At 42.1% G+C, this 19,290-nt stretch overlaps 1 protein-coding gene across 1 annotated transcript; it reads right to left on the bottom strand.

Moving 5' to 3' along the window:
• Positions 1–315: 315 nt before the first annotated feature.
• On the bottom strand, positions 316–17,856 carry LOC102793001 (period circadian protein homolog 2-like). Its single transcript, XM_006801145.3, has 22 exons — positions 17,695–17,856; positions 13,333–13,883; positions 11,798–11,890; positions 11,436–11,590; positions 11,184–11,305; positions 10,606–10,807; positions 9,781–9,832; positions 9,039–9,181; positions 8,143–8,221; positions 7,935–8,041; positions 7,688–7,841; positions 7,485–7,593; positions 7,127–7,406; positions 6,836–6,974; positions 6,576–6,712; positions 6,289–6,495; positions 5,948–6,193; positions 4,571–5,640; positions 4,192–4,411; positions 3,873–4,104; positions 3,609–3,759; positions 316–3,257 (listed from the first exon to the last, which is right to left on the bottom strand). The coding sequence occupies exons 2-22, from the start codon at positions 13,773–13,775 to the stop codon at positions 3,102–3,104; spliced, it is 4,497 nt and encodes a 1,498-aa protein (XP_006801208.2). The 5' UTR covers positions 13,776–13,883; positions 17,695–17,856; the 3' UTR covers positions 316–3,101.
• Between the last annotated feature and the right edge of the window lie 1,434 nt (positions 17,857–19,290).

Genomic DNA, 19,290 nt, shown 5'->3' with positions numbered 1-19,290 from the left:
TATATATTTATCCATTTATCCTGTTTCAGCTGTCAGCGTGGCAACACAATGCAAAGAAAAAAGTTTTAACTTCCCTCTACTCAAAAAAAAAAACCAAAAAAAAATTTTGCACTGTTGAATAATTGAATTTGATGCACGTTTGTTTCAAGTGTTTGTGGAAACATTAAAAAGGAGTCAAGCAATATTTTTTTCTAGAATTTAAATGTGATTTGTGTGAATGCCAAACACAAAAAGCCATTTAGCTGGACTCCATATGCCCTCTTTAGTGTTTAGCTTCATGTATAATAAAAGAAGACAGAAATCAGAGTGGTTCTATTTTTGCAGCTTTATTAGACAATCCCACTTTCCAAAAATGTTCGAACACTGCATAAAACAAAATAAAAACAAAAGCTACACATTTAAACTCTCTCTCTAGATATATAGATATATATATAAGAGTACAAAGACAACATATTTAATGTTAAAACGGACAGATTTCATAGTTCAGAAAAGAAAATGCAGCATTTTGAATTTGTCTCTAGGATTTGCAGGTCCATGCTTTAAGTTTTCATTTTAAAAGTTATGCCACATCCCAACGTTTTTGGAAATGGGGATGTTCAACATTGTCAAACGAGACATCTCACCTCAAAATTTAAAAAAAAAAAAAAAAGCACAGAAATGTGCCAGATTCTTATACCACAGACTCACAGTGGTAATGAGATAGGTTTATATAACCATACACAACATCACGTGCCGATACTGTGTGTACGCATTTACAGGTCAAGGAACGTCCAACCGATCACCAGTGTTTAAAATCCGTCTCTCTCTTTATGGAGACTTATGAAACAAAGTCAGTTTTAAACATGACTTGAGACATATCCGGTCTTTTATACACAGGTGAGCGTTGCAGGCTCCTTGGAGATATTTTGCACAGAAAAAGAAATTAATGACAGAAAAAGTTGCAGTTACTAAAGGTGGTGAGAGGCGCCGGTACTCTCCTCAGGAGGAGTCCATAAACCTTTGCCAGTCCGAGGCAAAGAGTCTCCGTACGAGCCCTCAGTCACTGGAATCACTCAAAGTATCTCATCACTCTGTCCATTGCTCTTTGCCCACAGGTGCACACATTCCACATACGTTCTGCTTACAGTAACATGAACCTGGGATTTATAAGAGGTAGGGTTCGTCCCCAATGACACTCAAAAAAAAGCTATTCCCCAAAGTCTAACAAACAAAATAAAGACACAAATAAGAGAAATAGAAAAACAGAATATTTAAAAAAAAAAAAAAAAAAGGACTGCCAAGTTAACCAAAAACCATGAAAAAAAAACTAAGTTGGTGAGATGCTCTTGGTCCAGGTACACTTGCAAGCCCTGCCCAACAGTTTCTCTGCCTTAGCACCAGAGTGGTCTCTACTTCTTGTACGGTTTGTGTCAATTAAGCAGAGGCAGGGTGGACCCGTTTACTTAATACTTCAGGAGCTGATGTTTCTCGGGCCAAAGTGTAAAAAACCCCACTTTCACCCCCCAAAAAAAGAGGAAAAAAATAGCAGGGAAATATCATCCCTCGTATTTGCTACACATGTAATACTGCTTTCCCACCTTCATGCAGACGTCAGTGCCGATGCTGAGCAATGACGTCAGCGTCGCGCATCTGCTCTGGCCAATAGGCTTCACAGTACTCCAGGATCTGTATTGCTGCACTTGCAGAGACTCATGATTTAGTCCTTTCAACATGCATGACAAGCATTTTTTTTTTTTTTTTTAAAAAGTAGGCATTGGGTTCTAATTTTTGATGCAAAAATAGATCCAGAAAAGAAGGAAAAAGGACTGCATTAAAAACAAAAATCCCTAAAAATGTAGTTATTTGTTCTAAAAGAGAAATTATGTAGTGGAGCTGCACCACACTGACAGAAAAGATATTACTCATCTTTCTAGCAAATGTATGGCTGCAAGTTTCTCTTTAAAAAGAAACAAAAAAATGAAGAAACTGAGCTTGATTTGGAGTTTGATGTTTCTACAAGTCCTCGCTCTTAGTGCATCGCTCCTCTGTAATTTTCTTCGTTTTACAAAAATATTTTGGCAGCTTCTTGATCTTTGATGATGCCTACTTTTTGTCATAGCACCTGAGCTGCTCTGTAAGGTCTGCAGAGGCCTGCGACACTTACAGACTGTGCTGTGAAAAAAGGAGAGGCTAGCTCTGCTGCTTAAGCGACTTTAAAATTCCTGTAGCGTTTCCAAGCTTTTAGAAATGCAGTACATTACTATTTCAGATGAACAGATTTGGCTTAAAAATATTCTGGGCAGATCGTTTGCTAGATAATAAATAACACCCATAAACGGATAGCTTTTATCATTAGGTATAAGATTGTCAGAGTTGAGGAAAGTTCCGGCCAGCCTCCGCATGTCGCTCTGCTGGCTGATGTCTGGTGCTAACACTGCTGCGTACTCAGGTCCAGGACGAGCAGTGACATAAAAACTCATTCAAAATACAAAAAGTGCCAATCTCCACCCACTGACCTTCATCATCCAATGAGAATCCCCACTATTCTACTATTCCTAACAAGAAAATGACGTGGATCCTGGGCTGTGAAGTTTTTTGGGGTTTTTTGTCGTTTTTCCGTTTTTGTTTATTTTTGTTATTAAATGGGATCATGTGGTGAGTCAGGAATAAACAAACAAAATAGGGCAGGAGAAACTTCTAACAGCAAAGCCTGGCTGCTTCTGACAGCTTGACACTTAGAATAATAAAAAAAACATTTCATAATCTTACATATTTAGAAGTAGTATCTCTCAGTCTACTTTAGATTTATAATGTGCTCTGCCTTTAAAAGAGAAATAAATAAAAAAATAGAGACAGGCCTTTTCAAAGAATGTGTGTGTTAGAGATGGAAAAAGTGACTTGCTGCACAGCACTACTGCCCCCTGTTGGGGTGCATTAGGAACTGCACCACAGTAGCAGTCCTACACCCACACACACAAGCAGTGTACACCCTCCTAACCATCACACTCACAACACAGAGTTCTGCTTGTAGTGTGCATGTATGTGTTCTTCAGGATGGTCAGGCACACAGCTGTTTGTCACATCCATAGTGTCTATTTATGCACATGCCCTCTGCTGGCTGTTTAGGAGCCTGATTCCATTTGAGGCTGAGGCTCCGCGGACTGGCTCTGGGTGTTCTGACTGTCTCTGCTCAGCTCCTCGCCCAGCTCGCTCATGTCTACGTCAGGCAGATCCTCCTCGATGGGTGCCGCTGCCACATCCTCGCAGTACACGCACTCCTGAACACAAACACATGCCATCGTTACCTTACAACATTTATAGATATACATTTAGCTCATTTGAATCCATTTTACGGTTATATTTTTAATTGTTTTGCTTCATTACATTTGTTTTGTCTCATTATTGGCTTGTCAGTTATCTGTGATGACTTTGAGCAGCACTAACCTGCATGAAAACTGCCATCTTCCCTATAAAGTTCATTTGCAGATGTAGTGTACAACTATTGTGTTTTTTGCAGAACACAAGTCACGTTATGTGTCAGGTATACTTTTTCAAATTATTTGCAATGGGAGTGCTGTGTTTTTTAAACTATGCTAAAAGCATGTTGACAAACTGTGTCTGCCCCCCACCTTAACGTTGATGGCAGCAGGCAGGCCTCCCCTCCTCATCCAGGGGTGTTCCTCCACTAGCTCTCGTCGCTGGTCTGATGTGAAGTGAGGCTGGCTCTTCTGCATCTGCCTCAGCCTCTCCTTGTCTTCCCTCAAAACCCTCTGAATATCTCTGATGGTCAGAAAACAAATACATTTGTGTAAACGATATTTAATGGAGTTAAAAGGTTAATACTTCATACAAGTGGTGAAGCTTATAATATTTAATTCCACTTAGTGACTCACCTGGATGGCATTTGATATGTCATCATGACCTTGTCGTCAACGTTGGCCATCAGCAGCCAGAGGGGCTCCTGTAGGACATACTTGATGAAATGCTCTCCCTCCCCTCGAGATGAGACTTTGTCCTGCGGCTTGCCGCCTTCAGACCCGCCCTCTCCCCTCATCTTGTTTTTAGACTTGGGGTCGTGCTCAATAGAGTCGACACTGCCAAAGTATTTGCTGGTGTTGCTGCTCCCTGTGGGGGAGACAAAGACAGAGTCACAAAAAACCCCCCAAAAAACTTCAATTTTGTGGAAACTCTTGTCAGACCTCAACTACTGACCTGTTCTGCTGCCAGAACCGCCGCTAGCTGAGGTACCACAGCCAATGCAGCCTGAGCCTAATCCCGAGCCCAGTCCAGAGCCTGACCCTGAGCCCATGGATCCAGACGTGGCTGATCCGGTACCAGAGTGAGAGTCTTCCTGCTCCTGCAGCAAGATGTCCAGCAGGTCGCAGGATGATGAGTTCCCGTCACTGTGAGCCCCGTCTCCTGGAGACTCCACCTAAGACACAAGGTGGTGCACACATCAGAGATAATTCCACACTCACTCTGCACCGGCACGCTGTGACACAGTTTGTGTTTAAGTGCTGGCACCTGTACAAGTTGGTAACTTTGTTTCGATTCACTGTGTTAGTATTTGTAAATGTCCTGTGGCTCCTACCTGCTGTTGGCTATCAGGCTTGGAGGCACCTCCGTTCTTATCCCCTGTTGTTCCCACTCCTACAGACGCTGTTGCCGCACTGCCGCCCTGTCCTCCAGCAGAGGCTACTGTAGTGTCCTGACGCTCCACCGAGCGCTGCCCCTCCTCCATGCTCAGCAGATTGAGCTGCAGGGGCGAGCTGCAGCGGGACTCAAACAGCGGTGGTGATGTGGTGGGCTCTCTCGCCCCAGAAGCAGGGGTGGAAGATCGTGACGCCGCACCCTCTCGAGGCTCCGCTGCAGGGGTTTTGGGAGGCTCGCTGGAGAGACTGTAGGGGAAAGGTTGAGGTGGAAAGGGGGCTTGAGCCACAAACTGGGCCTGCATTGGGAAAGACGGCTGGGCGGTGAACGGCTGCTGAGTAGCAAATGCGGACTGAGCAGCCTGGAAAGGCTGCTGGGTAGTATAAGGGGTCTGGGCAGCTTGGAATGGCTGCTGTGGGGTAAAGGCAGTCTGCACAGGAAATGGCTGTTGGCTGGTGAAGGGGGGTTGCGTCTGTATGGCGTAGGCTGGCTGAGGGGGCTGAAAGGGCTGCTGGGTAGCGAATGCAGGCTGCGGCTGGGCCTGCTCAGGGAAAAATGGTGGTCTCGGAGCAGCTCCTATTTGTCCTATTTGGGGGAAGATGTAATTGGGTAGCACCAGAGCTACCACAGGTGTAACAATGGGTGCAGGAAACGGAGTGGCAGTAGGCGGGGCTTGGGTGCTCTGCCCTTCTCCAAATCCTGTAGAGAGAGAGGGGTCCGGTCGGGGAGCCTGAGCTGGAGCAGCAGGTGTTGGTGGGTAGAGCGGATATGCAGGGACCATGGTGGGGTAGGACACATTAAAAGCTGACTGCGATGCTTCTGATGGGGACCAAGAGGTCTGGTTGAGGCCCTGGAGAGGGGGGCGTGGTTTACGGTTTGACACAGCGCTGTCTGATGAATCGGGATGCTTCATCCGTGGCTTCTTGGACTTCCTGTTGCGGTTACCCTTCTTGGCAGTAGTTTCTGGCCTAACAGTGCCTTGTTTAGCAGTGCCTCGTGGTCCAGGTGATTCTGAAATGAGGATATAGACGCAGAGGTCAGAATGTCATTTTTGTTGAGTTGGAGAATAAAAAAAAATGCATGTAGATGTGCACTAACTGGAGACCAGGAATATACTCCCCACATGAACTGGGAATTTGGTAAAATCATAAGATTAAAAAACATAAGATTAAAAAAAAGATAAAGTCAATCTAAAAGTGAGCCTTATTTCCTCTTTGTAGGACTTTTATTGTGTTTGGTAGCCTCAGTTGTTAAGCTTCTAGCTAAACTATATCTTCTCCCAACAAAGCAGAAAAGCTAAATTTGAAGCTTACAATACCTTCAACATTGGGTGGACCACTGTGCTTGTACAGGTATGTGGAACAGTCCCTCTGGAAGCTCCTGGAATTACGGAGCTCTCTGCATCGGTTGAGGAAGGCCTGCTCCTCTTTCTGGGTATGTGCTGCCAGCACCTGCTTGGTCAGGCCCAGCCTCTTGTAGGCCTCCTTTCCTTGGCTGGGTGGAGATACCATACTGACAGGCAGCGCAGGGGGTGCTGGGCTCTCTGCAACATCCTCGATTATCTCTGCACAAAGCAGTGCCATAAACATCAGTCAAATAAACTCATTAAAACACGGCTAATGACAATCCTTCTATGTTTCTGCGGACACAGAAACTCACCAGACTCTGGCTGAGGCTTCTTGTCCCCCACATGTACGATGGTGCTGCTATAGCTGCACTGAGAAGTGATGGACACCACACTCTCCGCCTTACTGGGCAGAGTGAGGGGTGCCAGGGGGCCTCCCACCACAGCAGCTGCCCCAGATGGAGGCTTCTTTAGTGCTTTCATGTTTGACAGGCCTGACTGAGAATCCAACATCAAGGGATCTAAATGAGAAAGATTCTGTTAGTGCTGAGCCAGTACCTTAGACTGAGTTTGTGTGCACAGATGCATGATTACTACATACCTGCATTTGTATCCTGAGGCACTTGCATGCCATCCTCTGAGCCCTTCTTGTCATCATCTGAGTTGGAGGAGGTGGTGTTTGAGGAGAACTGGTATTTTCTTTTCACTGTGATGGGTATATTACAACTCTCCAGATACCTAAGAAACAAGAAGGAGTTTTAAATGAGAGAGCTTTGATATTGTGCAAACAGAGCATGATCTCTCTGCCTTTGCACAGGGATTATTGTGCAAATGACTTCATCCACCAAATCTATGCCTGACCTGATGACACTATCCAGGCAGCTAATCTGCTGGTAGGAGCACACAGTCTGGTCTTTGTAGGTGAAGTCATCTGCAGTACTGTTTCTGGCCTGCAGAGGGGGCGCTGAGTCTTTTGGACGCACAGTTGAATATCTTTGAGCTGCCAATGCAAAGAGAAGAGGAGATAATATGAGAAACACACACGAGGAGACAGGCAGGAGAACCAAAAGACACTCTGCATGTGTTTCTGATTTACTTAAATTAATAATCACTTTGTTTATTTTGAACTTAATAGTTGCCAACTGGACTCACTCTCATGGGTCTTCTTCTGCTCATGTTTGGGGAGAGAAGGTGACGGCGTGGGAGATGGGGAATGCAGACCGATCTGAGGGTCCTGATTCCTGAGCATGTGGACACCTTTACAGACCTCCTGGAAAGTCCTGGTGGGCTTGGTCTTGCTTGTGTCCTCTGCTGTGTTCCCTGCTGTATTGTTCCCATTGCTTTCACTGGATGAGCTGATGCTCACCACCTGCTCATGGGATCCATTGCTGCCATGGCTACCATAACCACTGGAGCCCATGTTGTGGACCGGCTGCAGAGAGAGTGGCTGTTAGAGGAGCTGTCAAATGCCTCTTGTGTGTGTGCAAAAGTGAACCGTGTGTGTGCATACTTGAAGCAGCAGCCGGTGAATCTGTTCACTGATTTCCTGGATGTCTGAATCTATGATCTTCCCTCCATGGAAAGCCGGTGGTGCGAAAACATCTTCGTTCACAGGACCCCTGAAACATGCAGGCATAGAGCTGTCACCTAATGTCCTCATAAATACAGATGTCCAAAAAACAACAAAAAAACCACCACAGTGGGAATACTTACATGCGCACTTTGTGCCTGCCAATGACGAAGGAGACCTTGCGGCTCCAGGGATTGACAAAGCTGGACCAGCTGGTGTCGATTGTGATGTACTCTCCGTTTCTTGCACAGAAACGTATTGAAGAATGATCGAACGGCTGACCAGCGTACTGCAGAACTGTTGGTAACAGTAAAGGTAAAGTGTGAGCGGAAGAGCTCAGAGTATAAGAACGCAGTGAGACAGTCCAGGTATGCATGCAAATGTTCATACTTTTGCGATGTATAGCCAGCATCAAGGGTCGGTCGCTCGGGTGTAGGTTGAGCAGCACGGGGGTCCCTATCAGGTCCTGAGGGAGGTACCCCAATAAAGGCACAGCCCTATGGGGAAAACAGTAATTACTTTAGTAGAAAACAGGCCAGCAGGATGACTTCACACAAGGCACCACTGTAAGGATTATACAAGGATTCAGTCCACTCACCTCTCATCCACATCCTGGAACACACAGTTAGGGGTGTGTGTTGTGGTGAAGATACGCTTGTCAGGAGGTATTCTGGGAGCTAGGTGTGAGAAGGGAAGGGAAAAAAATGTCAGTAAACAAAATGATTGTACAGTAATCCCCTGAAACATAAAAAGGATGATAGCATCTCTTGGTTCACATTAAAAGGATTAAACTCACACGAGCTGGTTTTGAACTTTCAAAACACGAGCAAGGGGATTGATCGGAAATAAACTGATCAATTGGATACAAAAAAACAAAAAACAAAACTATGAAACAATGAATCTAATATTGAATTGTAAGCACTTTCTGAAGGCTGCTTTTGTTATTAAAGGAGACCTGGACCCTTGTCCAACTAATTAGTTTAATTAAAACCTCATTTAAAAATGTGACACATAAAAAAAAAGTTAATCAGATTAAAATGGCCTTGCAGAAACAAACTAACGCTATTTCCTTGTTTTCCAGGTGATCAGTTTTTATAGTGGCAACAGTATTGGATGGATGATAACTTGTTTATAGAGATTATCATAAGGCTCACCATCTGTTCAAGTACACACATGGATAAAAACAATAACTAATAAAAAATCCCATAAGCATCTTTCTCTGGTACATTTCATCTCTGATTAACTGCACCTTAGTTATACATTTTGCTGCATAGTCTAACTAGTATAAGTATAACTAGTATAACTAGTATAGCAGTTTTAGACACTATGGTGTCTAAAACTGTTCCATCTATGGTTCAACTTCTGAACGTGTGAAACAAATGACTTTATTTTCCATCTGATACATGTCAGAAGTAACTGGTAAACAAGATAAAACTGCATTCATTATTGGGTGATATGCTTGAGTGCTTTATTAAAACAGTGCACAGTTCTCACCTTCATATCCAGAGTGCACCCTCTCAGCCAGCAGGAGGCAGCAGAACTGCTCCTCAGCCAGCTCAGCGTCCTGGACCTTCATCAGGTACGGAGTCATCCGGAAAGGATAGTATTGGAGGTCTCCTTTGCGGTCCTTGCCACCACTAGAATGCAAACACGCAATGTCAAGACCCTTTCATAATAATGAATGATGATTTTATTTTGGCTTTCAAAATAAATTTTTTTAAAAAAAGATAGAAAAACGAGCTAAAAGCATTAAGAGATCCTTTTACCAGTTTATCTACTGATCATGTAGTGAAATTACTGTAATTATTTAGCTACTGTGGTTTTAGTCCTAAGCTCATTTCTTTCATAAAAACATTTGTGTTAGGAAATGTTAGAAAAATTAACTCAAACTTACAATGCTCAACCCAACCCTCTTCTGTCACACCAACAATCCTCTTTCTACATCCATGAACCTTTCTTTTGATCCTCCTGTTATCCATGTTCAGGCATATTCCTCCTCTATACCTGTCCAAACCAGCTCAACCTATATTATATAAATATACAACTTTAAAGTTTAAATGAGCAATAGCAGGTACCCCATCTGACCACTAGATGGAGATGAAGTTCAAAAGCTCAAAGCTGCCGACTTCCTCCCTCCTCTCACTTTTCCCCTCTCCTACCCACCATCCCGCCTCTGACTCAGAGCTTGCTTGGACAGGAAACTGGATCAAATCAGCTGCCGACTGCTGCCACTCACCTGATGCGGCAAAAGAAGGATTTCTCCTGCATGCACTCCGTGGGAGATGACTCTGAATAAAAAGAAGAGGGGAAAAAGGTGGGATGAATAATTGAATTAGCATGAGTACTTCCCACTCAGCCATCTGTCAGTCATTAATATTCAAAATACTCTTCAGCAGACCTGAGAAGTTTGCCTCTCATGTATCAGAGATACGAATGCAAGAGATGCAATTATACCATAAAAGTTTATTTTTAAAAAAGTCATTTTTGAGACAATTTACAAAAAAATTATAGACGCTTATGAGTGGAAATGCTGGAATTCACTGGACTGATACCAGCTTCCAGTTGTTAAAGTGGGAGTGCAATCAACTATAGAACATAAGTACCTTTGGAGAAAATGTTTGAAAGATAATGCACAAATTTTTAATCTGTGAAATGAGCTTTTAGTGGAATTTGTATGACCACTGGACTGAAAATTAACATTACAGCCCAATAATTCACCAATTCTGTGATAAGAAGAATCTAAATGCAATACAACCTGAAGGTGTACACATCATCAGTTAGCACAGACCTGACTGCCAAACATGCCACATTTGTTAGTGTCATACATTTATTAATGTGTGATAGAGAATGCTAATGAAATATGTGCTATGCATGTATGAACATGAGTATGTGGAGGAAATACGTCCATGTGCAGGTGGTGCATGTGCTTCATGTGGGTTTACCGCGTCACCCTATTTTGGAAATTTTACCATCCGTGTCTACAGTGCCCCTTACCATACTGTACGACCAATTATGTCAAGGAGACAAAAATTGATCTCATTTATATATTCGTCATCCTTACCTGCTCCTGTGCACATGCTCCATGAGGGCAGGCGGTATGGTGTGGTGAAGCTGTAGAACACGCTGACATCCTGAGGAGTCAAGAACTCCACAAACTTGGCGTTGTCAAACACTTCCCGCTTGCAATTCAAGATGGATGCTGCCTGGTCAGAGATGTAAACAATCTTCCCCGTGATGAGAGACACTGCTACAGCAAATATATCCTAAAGGCAAAAACAAAAAGATATTAATCATTTAGGATTACCAAATTAGGTACTTGTAGCCCTCTCTGAAGATTTAAAAAGTTACTTCACCAGCTAATATGACTCATGATACAAACTTCTGAATAATGTTGAAAAACACTGACGATACTCAACAGTAAATCATAAAATGTCTCAAAGAAAGAAAATAACTAACAGTTGTTTTCTATAGTAACAGCTAATAGCTAGCCAACTTAGCTATACAGCATGTATCTGATATTGGTAGTTTGCTCGTCTCCATAACTTTGTTATCATTAATAACGTTGGTTTTCACCATTCAGGCATAAGACTGGTTTAGCTGTTTATCCTTTAAGATGAGGTAAAGAGCGGTGGTACTTACGGTGTTTTTAAGGGTGTATTCTGAGGTGATGCTGTTGATTTCCTCAATGGTGTAAGATGTTACATCAAACCCTGGTGGCTGACTGTCGTTAATCATCAGCATCTGGTAGTACTCCTCATTGGCTGTAACCAAGACAATATGGATAAGTGAACACATGAGATAAAAGTTTATTTTCAGTATGTAAGTAAGTAAAACATCAGTCATACAACATGAACACACAGATGAAAACAATGCACACAAGGCAAGTCTTACCTTTCACCTGTTTGATACAGCGCAGTGCATACTTCAGAGTGTTGACAGTGCTCGACTTGCCCTTGCTCCTTTTTTCTGACGGCAAGTGCATCTTCAGCTCCTTGAGCGTCTTGAAGAGCTCCTTCTGTGTCTTAGCTTTGGCTGACTGTTCGCTGCTGCAGGACCCAAATGAGACAGAGACACGTGTGTCAAAATGACAGGATCTCACCATTGATGTCACACTCGGCTTTCCAGCAAAGGAAGCAGAACAGGAGGGGAACGTACTGACAAGGGGTTCTAGACCTTTCTGTTCTCATTTCCAATTGTTGTTGCATTAAATACCAGTAGATCTGGGCTGGGCTTTTTTTCAGAAGTGTACTAACCTGCAGCCACTGGTTGATGGGTTGTCCTGCTCGGAGCTCACCAGACTGAAAGCATTGGAGCTGCTTGGCGGGGAGGGGCTATGAGAGTTTGAGCTGTAATCACAAGGACAATATCATGTTATGAACAAAGGTGTGCAGGAAAACCAGAAAATGCATAATAAAAATGGAGAGCAAACATTTTAAATGATTCAGGAATTTGATGCTATAGGCTGTTCTTAGAATTGCACCGTCATATGAGCTGCTCTTTTTTTTTTAAATATTGGAAGGACAAATAAAGAAAGTGAACAAGTGTTAAGTGTAATTAACCAATTATATCCATGTGTGCTTTTCAAGTCACATGAAAATTTATATTTAAAAAGAAAATTTCAAGTTCTTAATTCATTTAGTTACCTCAGAGCCAAATCCTAAACCTTGAAAAGAAGACTACTATGATAATGTATAGTGGAAAAAAAGAAAGAAAAGAAAAAGGAGCATTCAAGAAACGCACAGTGCAATGGAAAATTCTGTGGGCAGTTAAACAACCAGGTCAAGCCACCCACAAAAAGCTTTTTTTGAACAAGTTATAAACTGACTTTTGACATAGACTTTTTACAAACATGCATTGTGGTCACTTTTATTTCTCTTGGATGTTTGCCTCAAATTTAAATCGTGACACAAAGGTTCACAAAGTTTGTTCTTAAACGTGATAAAGTCCTAACTGATGCGGTTCTGTGGACACTGTACAGTCGATGCACAGACAGTATAAGAGATGGATGCAGCTACTGTGATGTCATCCACTGGTTTCTGATGTACCATTTAGTCTCTTAAGTCTCGAGATTAGCACTTTCACCTTTGCAATCTTATTTTCCCTTTTTAAATTTTAGATGACATGAAATTAGTCACTAAAGCAATAAACTTATTAAGAAGGACATTAAGTTAGAAAGACATTTTCTCATATACTTCTAGGGAATAGGGCTTTTAAGCCAAGTGTGCCATTTTCTTCAAACAAGATTATTAAACAAGGATTACATCTCAGAATCCCATATGGTTAATCAAAAAAAAGATGAGGCCACCAGAAAACTATAAGTGGCAACCGAATTGAAATCAAATTTAATGACATGTAATTATCAGGTCCAATAATATGAGTGTGAGCTGAGTATTTCACACACTAATGAGTATGGGAAATAGTGAAATGTCAATAAACTAGAAAGAGTCTCAATAATATTCACTTTTCCTTCAGTTTCTCTTCTAAAAAAAACCAAAAAAACCCAAAACAAAACATTTTGATATGAACCTATACCGACACTTATTGTCATTTTTGATTAGTCATAATTAGAAATAAACACCAATTCCCAACTTGCTTTCCTCCAGCTTAAGCAGTCTACTGGACTATAGCAATGACTCAGCCCAGCAAAACTCAAACAGCCCTTCAATGACTTTAATGAACCTTACTTCCGTGACCTAGTTGGTCCGCTCCCCCACCGTGGTGGGAAAAAGAAAAAGAAAACAAAAAAAACTTCATTTACCACGATTCAGTGGTTTCAATGAGTTCTCACCTCTTGTTGCTCCCCGAGGACTCCATGAGAGCGGAATCCTTGCCATTGCCGTTTGAGCTGCCCACCGACTCGTTGCCGTGGGACTCATTGCCATGTGACTCGTTGCCATGGGATTCTGTCCCGCTCCCGCTCGAGCCACTGCCACCCATCTCCACATCCTCGTGCAAAGGTGGGCGCGGTCTCTTCCTGTCATCATGGGGGGACCCCGGGTGCTCATGGCTGCTGTCGCTCCCCTCAGAGGCCAATCCTAACTCTGGTTCGAGTTCGACCCCATCTTGCCCGCCACAACCCTCACTGTAGCTGGCCATGTGGTGAAGCTGGCTAATGGAGCTGCAGGGAGTGCCCTGCGCTTCCTCCACGTGCAAGCCTGCCCTTTCCCGGTTCCGTTCACGCCCGTCCAGGGTTGAGTACAGGTAGTGCTTTGGATCGCTATCCTCAGACATGGGACAGGTTAGTGATGGAGGATTAAGTTACCTTCCACATGGCAATGCCACAAAGTTGATGGCACTGTAGCATAAATGGGGTTGTTGTCTCAGGAGTGGAAATGCAGTCTGAAATAAACAAACAAGACAAAAAACAAAACAAAAACAGGTGAAATTACTCATACCAACACTTTACAGCACAGTACACTTCTAATGATAGAAGATCAATAGCAGAAGGAACACAACTCTAATATTAGAAGCAATCAATGTGGCTTAAATCAACCCATCTATCAAAGTACAGTAGCCATGATCAGATCTTTGATCTGATCAACCTGTGTGGCCTCACATCTCCACATTTTCAAAAGTCAACCATAAATAAAAAGGGCACCGCAGCACAGATAAAATGATCTTGCTGTTACACAAACACTAACACACAGTCACACCAAAGGAGCTGCCATACATCTTTCAAAAGGTTTGCACAGTAAATAGGCCAGTCGTTTGCCCTTTCTAGGTAGACATCAGTCCCAGACCAGCTTAATCTGGTTCAGTTTTTCAAATAAAAAGTGAGTCTCCAGAGATGAAACACAGGTCTGCTGACACAGTACAAACAAAAACCTCCACCGCCTGCACATAATCAGGACCAACTTGGATGTGAGAAGCAAAAACAAAACAAAAGCATGAAAATTGGGTTTTATTGTTTAAGTAGTTTCCTGTATTGATGGCTGCATCACAAATTACACGATGAAGCGGTAGGAGGAAAACCTGACAAGCAGTCTTTAAGAGAAACAGTCGTATCATTAATGTTACAGATACAGCTCCCACACATACACATTAACTGTCCATATTAAAAAATCAAAGATAGCCTTATGTAACACAGTACAGATGCAGTCCTTTTAGCAATTACCTTTAAAAAAAAAAAACCAACACATTATATTTCGTAATTATTTAAGTGAATATATATGGCCTGTGTTCTCATTCAAGTCAGTGTTAGAACTGACCTGGTCATTGTGTGGCCCCTAGACCACATTAGGCCCTTTAATTGTCCCTAAGTAGCCCTCATGAGTTTAATGGGAAATTAGGACTTCCCAATGCTTCCCATTTTAGCCACCAATAGCACTTTATACTATATAATATTGAACAGAACTAAGTTCAGCTTATTGGTGTGACCCTCCAAAACAGTGGCCCCTTGAGAAAACTAATTCTCCACTTCTGTGTTAGAAGTTCAGCCAGGCTGTAAATAGAGACCTTTTTTCACTTGCTTCTGGAAAGCCGCAATTAAATAAGAGCCTTTAGAAGATCTTGGGGAGTAAAAGCTGGTCTCCAAAAGACAAATACAAGATACAGTTTTATCAGTTTTTATCCTCCTACAATTACCTCAGCAGTAGTTGGAGCTATTCGTGTCTTTCAAAGCTGAACAGGAAATACCGGCAACAGGTTCTGAGGCCAAATCCAAACTATTTTACTGTTTTGCTGCTCTCCAGTGTCAGGTTGCAGCTATTTATGTAAGCGCGCACATTCAGCAGCCTGTCTATTCTTCTCTCTTTACATAAGCACTTTTACATAACTTCTCAAAGTTTTAAGAGTAGGCTCTCCATATTTTTTTAAAACTAGAATATATATATATAAAAACACAACCCAGCAGACTTTCCAAACCACCCACTCCACTTAGAAAATGACCCACTCTTGTTTAAAAGGAAGCAGCAGCCAGGCGCTGTGAAGAGATGTTTTATTGGCTGCTGGAAACAACCAATCGGCAGAGAGCAAGGAGTTACAACTGGTTAGAATAATGTCACCCAAACAAAAGAGAGACCACAGCTTGTAATCATTGCAACAAAGTATTTATTCCTATTATTATTATTTACATTCTCTTTAAGGAAATAAGACCAGCATTTCCTAGAATTGTGTGCTCTAGTTACTTTCTATACATGTCAGCACATATCTCATAAAATCACACGGGTAAATTTTGTTTACAGTATATGAGCTAAAGTTAGTTTTATTGCTTAGATTATTTCATATAGGGAGCCTGAAGAGCTAATAATAAATGCACAAAAAGAGAAAAAACATTAGGTTAACAGACAAAAAACTTTAAGTAGTTGAAGTATGTTTATGTAAATCATTCCCCACATGTGCTTATGTGGGAGCGGTCCACTATGGATAAACTGAAGCTTTACTAAACTGTAAATCACACACAAACACGACCATATGTTAAGCACTGATCCCTGAAACTCGTGCAAACTGTCATAACACCGGCTTGCCTGTGGACATAACACAGAACAAACGATACATGAAACTGCTGAAAAAAATCTGACTACTAACTATCCTGTACTTTAACGTGTACTTCAATGAAAGACCATGCAGTGCAGACGGTGGCTTACCAGTGACCCCCCTTCCTCCATCAACATAACAAGAAACACCAGCATCCAACAACATCCAAGCGCAAAATTACAACTCCAACCACCAGAGAGTCTTCCCAAACTCTCTGCAACACTGCCGAACACGTCACTGAGCAGAATAATGACATAATGAAACTGAACTCCCTCTGCTTCCAGCTCAGCCCTCAACTAGAGGGCTTATACAGCCAGCACACTAGCACAGATCTCAGGCATTATACAACCCTGCTCCAGTCACATGGATTTGGCCATAGCGCAGCACAAAGCTATGGTAGCCTTGTTTCATAAAACCACATGGTTTGTCTTGTAAGCAGCTCTTCCTGAAGTGCACTTTTAACTGACATGCCAAAATGAAATCACATGAAGACCAATAAAGGCATACTGTTACATTTTTGAGAAAAATAAAGTCATCTGACAATCCACACAAAGTTAAAACATGGCTTAACAAATATTAGTGGAAGACAACATCAATATAGATGTAGAAAGATGCTGCACATACGGTGGCAAAACCTATATTTTTTACTTAACCCCCTCCTGTTATGGCCCATCTCAATATGCAATAGAAATAGCATCAGACGGAGTGAGTTACATCACAGTGTATGCCACCAACTTAAGATGTTACTTATTAATGATGACTGCTGACTTTATCGATGACATACAAGTTGTAAAAATTGTTAAAAGAAGACACGGATCTTCTTTTAACAGTAGCTGCATGTTGCCATGGTATAATCACTGTTTTGGCCTTGTGGGAAACTGCTTTGTAATATGAAAGCCACACGTTTGGGGTGAAAAATAAAAGACAGCTCAAGTGCCATTTTTAGGCTTCAAATAAATGCTTTTGAATAACATGCGCGGTATCTACTTTTTTTTTTTTTAATCTGGCAAAAGTAGTAGTTTTAGGTAGAAATCATCTTAACCTGATTATTCTTCTTCACCAGGTTTGTCAATCCAAACGTTTAACAAACACTTTTGAAAATCTTATATAAAGAAATTAAACCACTTCCTCATAATTGTGCCAACAATTCAAAGCCATTTTGTAAAAGTGTTTCGAGTGCGAGCAGCTAAAAAGTTAAACCTGACGAAGAGCCTTTTTATACGTATAATATTACACTTCCGTGCATATGAAATTCCTCATATAGATACTCTCGTATTAGATAACGTTTATATTAAAGGAAAAAGCTTTAAAAATGACCCCCCTTCCCCCATCTAACTCCCATTGACCTGCTATTCAAAATCCACACACACGTTGACCTGCAATCCAGTGCACGGTACACTGACACAGTTATGTAAAAGTAACCGAATCGTTAAAAAGCAGCCACAAATCCACGGCGAAATACCCGCAGAGGACATATTTCATAAAAGCTAACATTTATCTAGCTGTCTGACTGAACAGAAAAAATATAACCGGCATTTTTTGGTTTTAAAAGTACAATAAGTAGAGCAACTCGGGGTTCACGCATGCGCAGACTGCATTTTTGTTATGCAACTTATTTTTTCGCTCGTCAATCTTTTTTGCTAAAACGAAAGGGCGCAAATGAAAGCTGACCAACCTGTGCAGTAGTTGGAAAAATCCTCTCTCCGGTGGTCTCCAGCGAGATGTAAAATCAAAAGCGACACGTAAAAACTATCCAGTTATACCGTTCAGTATTCCTCAATGGGAGCAGAGCGTCAGACGGCTTGACACAGTAGTGAATGGATCCTCCCCGGTTCTCTCCAGCACAGGCCTATCAGCGAATCGCCGAGCCCGGCTCGCGACCTCAATTTAGACTCCTCCCTGTGCTTTTTCCGATTGGCTGGAAGCAAGGGGTTTCCATGGAGAACGTGACGGAAATGCGATATCGGCAGCTCATTGGCCTAAAGCGCTGTCCGTCGTTTTATATAAACAAGGGTTTGACTGCACGTGGAATCTCATGTTGTGTGAGAGTGGGGCAGTTACGAGTGCGTGAGTAGCAGAATCCACAACAACCTATCAAATGTTAAAATTACATAAATGAAAAAAATGCAAGGAGGAAACGAACAGAAACTGATGATGACAGAGAGAAAAAAGTGTCACAGAAAATGACAGTCAGTCTAAAAGTTAGAAACTCATTTCGGGAAGGCAAGTGCGAGTTATTGCGTGATTGCTGTTGGAAGGCTTGAAATGTTTCATCTGTGTGACCTTTTCAACAGAAGCGCAAGCATCGATAATGCAGTGAAAGTGTTTATCGAAGCAAAGTGACAGGTCTGTGGAGGGGCAGCTTGACACATTTTTACTTGCGTCACATCTATTTCTACCCTTCAGTTGTGGCGAGTTTTTTATTTTCATTCAGAGACCACAGATAAACCATGCCCACATACATTTGTTAGTTAACGTACAGATGTGTATCATATGCCATGCAAACAAACCAAACCAAACTACATTTTAAAAACAGCCTTTACGTCTTGATTGCGTCATTATGCTTTGAAATAAAAGGTTTGCAGTCGTTTATTACTCCTAACATTTTTTTTAATGGGCTGCTATGTGCCAAGCTTATTCATCACTGTTTTTCTGGGACTGGACAGCACCTGCTGGATATTTTTTCCCACAAGCTGGCGTGATAGCCACAACACAATATTTTCTCTTTTCTAGCCAAGATCCTCCACAGAGCAGTTTAACTGCGTAAGCAGGACTCTAAGCTTTGTAACTGCTTGTCAAGTGGCAGCCACCCACCCTGGCTCAGGTAGCAACACAGCATCCAAAAGCCTGCACTCCTTAAAACATGTGAGAACGAACACCCTCCTTCTCAGTCTACACTTTGTAAAGCCACTTTTATGATATCACCCAGAGCCCAGCAACAGGCTCTCCTGCTGGCATGTTTGCTTTGTGTTTTTCTCAGGACATCTTTGGTTATAAGTGTAGGTGGATCTGACTCTCTGTATAATTAGACTGATTTATGAATCACCCCTCCTTTAACTCCTTCCTAAACTACGCGCATTTGCTGGCAGTGGGAGCAGGCTTGGAGATCCTGGAGGTGGGTGGAAGTCCATAAACAAGAGTGAATCATGCTGTGTATAGCTTCATCTGCTTTGACTGTTGTTCATGATTATCTAACCAGAAATCCTCTTCATTAATTGCCCCACATGTGAAACTACACAGTTCATATTAGCCATTTGTCTGCTTTAAATTT

This window comes from Neolamprologus brichardi, chromosome 14, assembly GCF_056152115.1.
Source record: "Neolamprologus brichardi isolate AB-2024 chromosome 14, ASM5615211v1, whole genome shotgun sequence".
NCBI classification, from domain to species: domain Eukaryota; kingdom Metazoa; phylum Chordata; class Actinopteri; order Cichliformes; family Cichlidae; genus Neolamprologus; species Neolamprologus brichardi.
Note: the sequence above shows the minus strand (reverse complement) of the source record. Positions and strands in the feature narration are given on the sequence as shown.